The 9,754-nt window shown below is 42.2% G+C and overlaps 1 protein-coding gene across 2 annotated transcripts in view; it reads right to left on the reverse strand.

The window, feature by feature from the left end:
* Nucleotides 1–9,754, reverse strand: part of DCP1B (decapping mRNA 1B) — a 75,418-nt gene that overhangs the window by 39,804 nt on the left and 25,860 nt on the right. For both annotated transcript variants that reach the window (XM_015422874.1, XM_015422873.1), the window contains exon 4: nt 2,604–2,670. In XM_015422874.1, the coding sequence (XP_015278360.1) occupies nt 2,604–2,670 (67 nt within the window). The remainder of the gene's footprint in view (nt 1–2,603; nt 2,671–9,754) is intronic.

Genomic DNA, 9,754 nt, shown 5'->3' on the forward strand with positions numbered 1-9,754 from the left:
ATCTGGCTGGCAACTTGGAAACAGGACGCAGAATTAGATAGATCCTTGGTCTGGTCCAAGGAGGAGATGGCAATTTTTGAAGCAACCTGCGTCTACAACTTGGGGGGGGGGGGTCCTCCTTGCTTCTCAAACCTCATGGAGGTACTGGTACCTGTATGTTTATTGGGAACATAGAATTATAGAGCTGGAAGGGACCTCCAGTGTCATATATAATATTATCCACTAGATTTAAGTTCAGTAGCACCTTAGATACCAACAAGATTTTCAGAGTATAAGCTTTTGAGGGCCAAAGCGCCTTTCGTGCGCTTTGACTCTCAAAAGCTTATACCGCAAAAATCTTGTTGGTCTCTCAGGTGCTACTGGACTTGAATCTAGCTATTCTAGTATAGACCAACATGGCTACCCTCTGAAAAATAGTATTATACATGGTCTTTGTGTTCTCCCATAATGTGGAACAGGCAGTGTAGGGGCGTGCATTCAGCTTTGCCAAATTGAAAACAAAATACCCGAAAAAAACCTTATTGGTATTTTTCAGGTATTTGTTAAATTGAATCAGATTCTCTAATCTGATTCGGCTGGCTGATAAGGTGCTCCCAAATAAAAGCTGATCTTATTTGGCTTTTATTCGGGACCGAATCAGGGAGGGAAGGCATATGTTTCAGTGAAACTGACCAGCTCTGCCTTCCTTTCCTTTCCCCAGGCATCCTGCAGCCAGGGGGCACATGGGGAAGCCAATCTCTGGAGGGAAGGCAGCTGATCTGGGGAGGCAGGCAGGCTGGGTGAAGGAGGGGGCATTTAAACATGCCTCCCCCGGTCTTCCCTTCCTCAGCCACCCAGCTGCTTCCACTGGTCAACTTCACTCCCCAGCTGATCTGTGGGGAGTGAAACTACCAGAAGTAGAGCGGAAGGAAAGGCTCCAGTGCCATTATACTCTATATTTCGCAGTACCATTTTTCCCCAAACCCCAATATCTTACTGATATTGGGATTCTGGAATATCGGTATATATTTTTCCAGTTTGGTTTACCTGAACCTGAAAAATACTGATTTCTTTTTTGTGTACACCCCTAAGGCAGTGTTTTGTGACATGCTTTTCAACCTCACATTGGTTGAATAGGGCTCCCTCTGTTCTTCAAGGAGTGAGGCGATCCAACTTAGCCAAACTGAGGAGAGGAAAGCTGCAGTCTGCTTGAGAAGTGTGGAAGAAGATCACTCAGTGCATAGGAGCATCAGTGATTATGAACACATGAACACTCAGGAAGTATACTGTTCCATCAACGTCAGTACTGTGTAAGACTGTCAGTGGCTCTCCAGGGTCTCAAGTGACAGTCTTTCACATCACCTACCACCAGATCCTTTTAGCTGGAGATGCCAGGGATTGAGCCCAGGACTTTCTGTATGCCACACCATTGAGCCATAGCCCCTCCCCAATCAGCATGGAAGTAGGGGAACTCTGGTTTGCCTGGAGTGACGTTTCTCCTCTCTTTACCAGCAGCAAAGGCTCAATTCCATTCTTTGATCATCCTCCAGGCAGGTTAATACAAAATTCCCTGGCCAATGCCTAGAAAGGGAAGTAAATCTTGGGGTGTCCTCACAGCTCTCACATTGAGATATAACTGGGCAAAAAATAAAGGACAGCTGCTCCGATTTCTATGCTCTGGCAATTTTAACTCCCACATCAAATCCTGGGAATTGTGGGCAGACACATAAACACAGTACATATGCACCACTGCTTTATTCGCTTTTCTCACCTATTAATCTTGCAGCCCAAATCACCTCCATTTCACAAACTGACAATGCATGCAGAGGACAACAGAAAAATAGGACACAATTACAGTAACTGAGTTGTCCGTGGTGGCTTGACTAGACCATGACCCTGCTTGTATCAACCTCACATGGGTGGCAAGTGTGGCTTTCTCTTCCTTTTGCCTGTCCACGTATTTAAACTACCAGAGTTGGTCTATCAGGATAACCACATCCAAAGGGAGTCTGATTGCTGGAACTCCATCTACCTAACCGCATTCAGCATTTCATTTTAACTGTTGCTGCTTTTAAGCAGTTATTCTTCATGTAACTATGGGAACAATGTATTTGGCAATTGTCTTTACCACCCTAACCATCAGCTGTAATTGGTTAACTGTAGTTTTATTAAATGTACCACTTTTTTGACAGATAATATTGAAAATGAGGTTAATTAAATCCTATTTTAGAAAATGTTTGTACTTTTTTTGGAAGCAAGGGAGATCAAAAGCAGATCAACATTAATGCTGAAAAATGTACAATGGATAAAAATCTGCTATTGATCAATATTTGCATTGGACTTCCCTCTCAGTCAAATTATATTAGAAATCAAAAGAAAAGAAGAGCCTCTTCCCCAAGGTAAAATAAATAAAAATCATGGAGACATGCTAAAATACATTTGGAATAAAAGGATATGTTAATTAATTTGCAGATTTAATATTCTCCAAGATATTATCTGGTAATTTCATAATAAAAGGAGATAACATTGAAGAAATCACTATTATAATAGCTCAGTAATATGCATAAAATACACAATACAAAAAATAAAATCTGCCAAGGCTTTCTTTGCCTATTAATACTTACTTTTTCATGAGCTCCGCAATTCTTTGGCATTCTTCCTTATCATAAAACCAAATTCCATAAATGGACACTGAAAATATACATTAAACACAAACCATGAACCATTCTCAGCATGGTGTTATTCTTACCAAAGGAAGGTCAGAGTATTTTGTTTTTTACATTGTGCGGCCTTAAACAGTTACATTTTTACTTTATCTCCTGGTTCTCCAGCAATCATTTCCTACATTTTTAACTTGTTTATTGTACCAGATGCATGAAGTGGAAACTCCAGCCATATATAAACAGGCGACACACACATACACAAAAAGTGGAGTCAAAAGGCCATGAGTTATGAGTTATAGTCTCTGATATTTCTATGCAAAATTCAAAGGCAAACAAGATTGGCACACTCACAGCCTCTGTTTATTGTAACCATGGAAACTATATTATCACCAATTAGAGTTGTTATAAGTGGTCACTTGCGTAGAAAAGTCACACATTGTATTTCTTAGATTTCATGACCTATTAATTCCACTTTCTAGAATTTCCCCCCTTTCCTGTGTGTATACCCACTAACTGAGGCTTCATCAATCTGTGCATCTCTAGCTTACCAAAGTTTATGTTACAAGTTGTTAATGTGCAATGAAGTTCCTTTTTTGTTTTTGAGATAACAGATGAATTCAGCTGCGCCCTCTCAAATTTCCTACACCATTTGGATTAGGATTAGGATTTTCTACACTACAATTTGGATTAGGACTTTCCAATCTGATGCTCCTGAACAGCCCTTTTGATGCACCTTATAGCCACTGGGTTGTCAACCACAGACTGATCAGAAAACTATAATTGGGTAATTAATACTGTAGTCTGAAAAGCCGGTAAATGCCAGATTCTACCAGGATCCACCCCTCATGCACCAACCCTAGTTATGTCACACCCTGGAATTCCAGATTCCTTCCCAGTTCCACCTTGACCAACAAAGTTCTGCTTGCCCTGGTTTTTACCCCATGGCCCCATCCAAGGGTCCTGTCTTTTTGAAGTCAACATCTGGAAACTACATAATTTCTACCTCGGTTGCTACAATCTAGCCTAGAGCTTTTTATGAATAAGCAACCTCTACCTACCTAGCGTTTTAACATTTTAATTATCTATTGTATTAACGAAATGTTGCTTTTATTGTTATCGATGGAGCTTGCGAGAAGGGCGGGCTATAAATATGAAGAAATAAATAAATAAAATGAAGGAGCTGGGGATACTTTCAGAGCACCTGTGTTGTCTGATAGACATATTTTGCCTTCTGTAGGGTCCTTGCAAAGAAAAGCTAGCAGAACAGTATCTTGTATTAAGGGAATGAACCATAGAGCTACAGATCCATAGGATCCAATACACGTTTTTATTATTGGATATTTCTCCAGCTTTTCTGCAGTCCACTGCTGGAAACTGGAGATTGTTCTTGGTGAAACTGAGAATCAGTTAACAGGTCTTTTTAAAGCAGAGTTACATCCTTCAAAGCCCATTGACTTCAATGCACGTAAAAGGGTATAACTCTGCTTAGAATTGCACTGTAACTCTAACCGATGTGCTTGGAACATGTAAAAAAAAAAGTAATCCTCATTTCAACCAGACAAATAGCAGCAATGTTTAAAATGCTTTACCCATTTTTGTAATGCATTTCCTAATAACCTCCACGATTTGATATTACTTGTCTAAATAAAGTATTTAACACAATAGGTTGTAATAGCTCCAGAATTCCTGTATACATAATTCAGAAAGCACTGTTGGTTTAGATTGTGCAAATACGTCTACATTTTATACAGGGGGGGAAAAGGAAATTAAACCTTGAAGTACAGTGAATATTACACAACCCAACAAACCCTAGTCCAGAAACATTTAACAGAGAATCTACTAAAAGGAATAATGACTGTTATTGTAGGACCTAAATTACGAATCTGTATTTGCAAACAGAATGTGGAAATACAGTTCATCCAACCACAGCTTGAAGATACTGTGAATAGTGGCACCAAGGCCCTGATTGCAATCATGTTTACTCAGAGAAAAGTCCATTGAATTCAACAGTTCTTACTCATAAGTGTGAATACAGGTCAGCAGCCTTTGATAGACTCTCATTTTAGGTGCATTCCATAACAAAAATTTGTCAATGCCCAGAGCATAAACACATTCATTACACTGATTCCAATGGGACCTACTCCCACAGAAGAAAGCCCCATGTGTTTACTAGTAATTGTAAATGAAGCATGCAGAGCTTTTGCCTGCTGCACCGCAATACACTGGAGCATGTGCGGAAGTGCGAGTGGTCCTGGCCCGGAAATGGAATCGCTACAGCCGGAAGAAGGGAACCTCAAAGACCGGCACCAGAAAGGATGCCGCCGACTACTGCCCGCAAGAACAAGACAACAACTGAAGATCCACTGCAAAAAGGGTGCCTGGTAGGGTAGTCACCACCCCTATATGTCTGTGGCCCTAGGTTAGATTCTGTAAAATGTGATTAGCACCCTCTGTAAGCCGCCCAGAGACCCTTAGGGGTTAGGGCAGGATAGTAAATCGAATAAATAAATAAATAAATAAATAAATACCTAGCAGTATGGTCAGAGTGGATCTCCAGCCTCCTTATGAACCTCTCAGCTGGGCAGTAAAGAAACACTTTCACACATGCTGTTGGGACTCTCATACCTGCAGGACCACCTCTCCCCCTAACTTTTGCCATGACGGCCTTGCCCATCAGAGCAGAGCCTTCTAACCATACATATCTGCAAAATCAACAATTTCCTCTACATGTGCATTATCTGTTGTGGTCCCCATTTTATGGAATGGCTTGAGTGCCTGATGAGGTCAGGAAGGCTCCCACAAACTGTGCAAAACTGAATTGTTACATATGTAATAGGGCTATACTATAATGAAATGATTTGGAATGATGCTTGAACATAGGGATAGGGAATGTGGACGACATTACTGTGTATAGTATGTACTATCTGTTGATGTATATATGAGCCTACTATGTCTGCATGTCATGTTAATACTTCAGATTTCTGCAATCCTAACCCTATCCCATTGCTCACTGGATGTCCCATCCTGTCTTACACTGTGTAATCCACCTCGCATCTCAGAGGAAAACATGGATTATAAAAAACATAAATTTAAAAAATCTCTACAGAAGAAGTTTTCCCGCAAACCTTCCCCATTTCTCCTTTTTGATGATCTCTGCTGTCACTTAGCTGTACCCACCAATTAACAATGATCACTGATACCTTGTTACCTCCGTGTTTGTTGATCGCGTGCTTTCTTGGATTTTCTCTCTGATGTTTTATCGGTTTTACTCTTGCAAGTTATTTTGAATACTTACTTTAGATACGATGGGAGATAATCTTTCTAGGTATTCTTTATGTAACATATACCATGTACGGTTTCCCCTTTTAAGGATGTGCCAGATCATGTTTTTGAGGATTATTACTGTAAAATGTGTCTTTTGTGGCACAAACAACTTTATCAACAAACCCTCTCACAAAGCAGATGGCCAAAGAGTTGGCAACGCTCTTGCATAAGGGCCTCTTTACCATCTGCTTATTCCTGGCTGGAATTTGTCCCTACAAGTGAGATCTTTCAGTTCCATGTGAGGCTGAAGTCCAATCTGCAGAACGTCGGATTCACCTCTTTTCTGCTTCACAAACACTAAGCAAAAGAAGAAGACCAATAGCAGGGGAACGGGACAGCCACTACTTTCACTCGCAAGAAATGGAGTAGGGTTCCCCAGGTTTTTTAAGCCTACAGGCACATCTGGAATTCTAACACAGTGTGCTCGGTACAGCCACAAAATGGCTGCCACAGGAGGCAAGGCCAACTAAAAATGGCTACTGCAGTCACACAGTGAGGACTAGGAATGCCAGCCTCCAGGTGGGACACGGGGATCCCCCAGAACTGCAGCTCACCTCTACACTACAGAGATCAGTTCCCTTGGAGAAAATGGATGCTTTGGAGGGTGGACTCTATGGCACTGTACTCCACTGAGGTCCCTGTCCTCCCCAGGCTCCACCCCCAAATCTTCAGGAGTTTCCCAACCTAGATCTGGCAATCCTACCCACCCACCCGCCCCCTGCTGGTGGTCAGGGGGGATCTGGCAACCCTAGTGGGATCCTTGTGCTGTGGCAGCAACATTTTAAAAAATCTACACAGCCAATCAAATTTCCAATGGCCAATCAGAAGCCTTGCTGAGCAAAAGCCCCACCTGGCTCTGCCCACTTTCTAAAAACAACTGACGGCACCAGGAAAGGTGTCAGAGAGCACCATGGCACCCACGGGCATTACGGTGGTGACTGCTGGAAGAGACAAACCTGAATGAACTGATTGGGTCTATGCTAATCTAAACACCAGTTTCTGAACACAAAGAAGGCATGACTTAAATTCAAGATTAACCACCTCCCGCTACTCACAGCATTAAGATATCTGAGTGCTAGTTAACACTGCCTGAATTTCTCATGATTGTATATGGGTTCACCAAATGGGGGCTCACTTACAAGAATGAATTATCTAGGGTGAAATTACAGGAAAATGTGATGATATAAACTCACTGTTGTTCTCAAAGAGGCTGTAAGATCAACAGTAAACCATATGCTGTGCGTATATGAAATCACAACTGAAAATCTGCTATCTAAAGGCGAGAACAGTTTTATCCCCTATCTTTGTACCAATTTTTTTTTAATGTTTACTATGAACCTCCTGCTCCTGAGAACTGCAACTCAGTTTTTGATAGTCTTCCTTTTCTTTCATAAATGCTGGATTTGTGCAATCGTATCCATGCACATTCTGAAAAACCTGATAAGTGTATCAACCCTGGGAGTGAGGAACAGATGCTATACCCGAACATGGAATTGTAAACATCCAAGTTCCTGGACTTAGTATCTCTGGCTGGGAGGGCGGGGTATAAATCTGATAAATAAACAGTGAAAAATTGTAATTAAAACCTTCTTTAAGAACACCTTCCAGTAAGGAAGACATTGCAATGGTTGAGGAAGACCAAGAGGAAAAGGAAAAGGCAGTGTGAGGCTTTGTTCAGATGAGTCGCAGCAAAGTATATATATATTTTAGTGAAGTACAGGCTTTTCATGCAATGAAAATGGAAATGGAAGAAGGACTGCATCATGTGAAACATCATGGAATGCAGTAAGAACAGTGCCACCCTCTCACGCAAGTCCTGCTGCTAATTCCTACCAATACTCAGCTAGATGAACTGCTTATCTAGAAGAGTTCTTTATCTGTCAGCACTGACCATGAGCGCATTTCATTTTACTGACCTAACCAAACTTTCTTTAGACTACTTAGACAATCTATTTCCTCTGCTTGAACAAGTCCTTTCCCCCCAGAAGACAGAATCTATTCTCCTGAAAGTAAAGAATCCAAGTTTAAACATCTGAAACTGGGTGTTCTGTTCCAGATTTATAACACAAGGGTGTTTTCAGCAATCCCCCCCCCCCAAATCAGGACCTTTATTGTCTGAGACAAATACAGCAATGAACTATATGAAATGTGCTGAATTTACTGTGTTAAAGGCCTGTTACCTGTTCCTGAGTCGGAGCGGACAGGGGTGGGATTCCCGTTCCTGACCTTCAGTGGGGCACCATTGCTGCCAGCGCCGGAGGTTAGGAGTTTGGGAGTGCTCCTGGATGCCTCCTTAACAATGGAGGCCCAGGTAGCAGCCAGTGCAAAGTCGGCCTTTTACCATCTTCAGCTGATTCGGCAGTTGCCTCTCTTCCTCAGCCGTGACGACCTGGCTATAGTGATCCATGTGATGATTACCTCGAGGCTAGACTACTGTAACGCTCTCTACATGGGGCTGCCCTTGTCGCAAATCTGGAGGCTGCAGTTAGTGCAGAATGCCGTGGCCAGGCTGGTGACGGGCCTCCCTAAATGGGAGCACATCCAGCCTGTGTTGAAGGCACTGCACTGGCTGCCAATAGCATACCGAATCTGCTTCAAGGTGCTGGTATTGACCTTTAAAGTCCTATATGGCCAGGGTCCGACATACCTGCATGACCGCCTTTCCCCATATATACCCCAGCAAGCACTACGGTCAGGAACACAACATCGACTGACCATTACTGGCCCTAAGGACGCCAGGCTTGCGGCCACCAGGGCCAGGGCCTTTTCAGTGGCAGCTCCACACTGGTGAAATGAGCTCCCGGAAGAGATCAGGGTCCTGCGGGACCTTTTGCAGTTCCACAGGGCCTGTAAGATGGAGCTCTTTCAATTATGAGTCGCCACTCCACCACCACCAACATCTGTGCTTTTGGGTCGGCTCTGGTCCGGGGATGTGTGTTGCGTTATATCATCACACCAAGCTGAAGATCACCAATGCCGATGAAAATTGTTAGTACACTATCTGAATAATTCAAAGATTACCATCAAAAGCCATCATCACTAGCACTTTAAATGTTATTTGTTGGATTGCTTTTAATGTTTAATGTTGTTGTAAGTTGTTTAAATTTTGTACATGGTTTTATGGTACAGGATACCAATTAGTGTAAGCAGCCCTGAGCCTGCTTGCGGGGAGGGCGGGGTATAAATTAAAATAATAAATAAATAAACAAATAACCTTATTTTTAACCTGATTTTTAAAGAGAATTTTAGTTTTGCATTTCATCACCCAATTTTCTTGGGTTTTACCACTGTGGGAAGTTTCTTAGGTTGCTAATTCAATGAGCAACAAAGAATATATTTACTACTGTGTACTGGATTGGGAGTCTTCAAACACCATATCGCAGTTTGGTATCACACGGTTCAAAACCGAGCAATCAAGTATGACATGTATACTCAGTGGTTTCTTGTTAAACAATTTTTGTTCACAGGCTGTTGCCTATCATGGTTGATGTTGGGCCCCAACTGTACACCCAGTTCATTGAATTAGTCTAAAATTCCGATATACTTACACTGCTTCATGTCTCGTATCCTCCAGGAAGTCAAGAGGACTAAAGGGAAGTGAGCAGCCTGAAGACTACATCTCACAGTAACTAACTTTGTACTACTGAGTACAACAAGTGTTTTTAAAGGCCTTTCCATCTTAGGGCTATTTCCAGAAAAATGGCTTGCGTTTATGGATTAATTTTGGGAAAATATTGCATGAGGCCCTATTGACACATGGAAACGAAACCGGGCGCGGGGGGGGGGGG

This window comes from Gekko japonicus, unplaced genomic scaffold (genome assembly GCF_001447785.1).
Source record: "Gekko japonicus isolate JY-2015 unplaced genomic scaffold, Gekko_japonicus_V1.1 scaffold34, whole genome shotgun sequence".
Lineage (NCBI taxonomy): Eukaryota > Metazoa > Chordata > Lepidosauria > Squamata > Gekkonidae > Gekko > Gekko japonicus.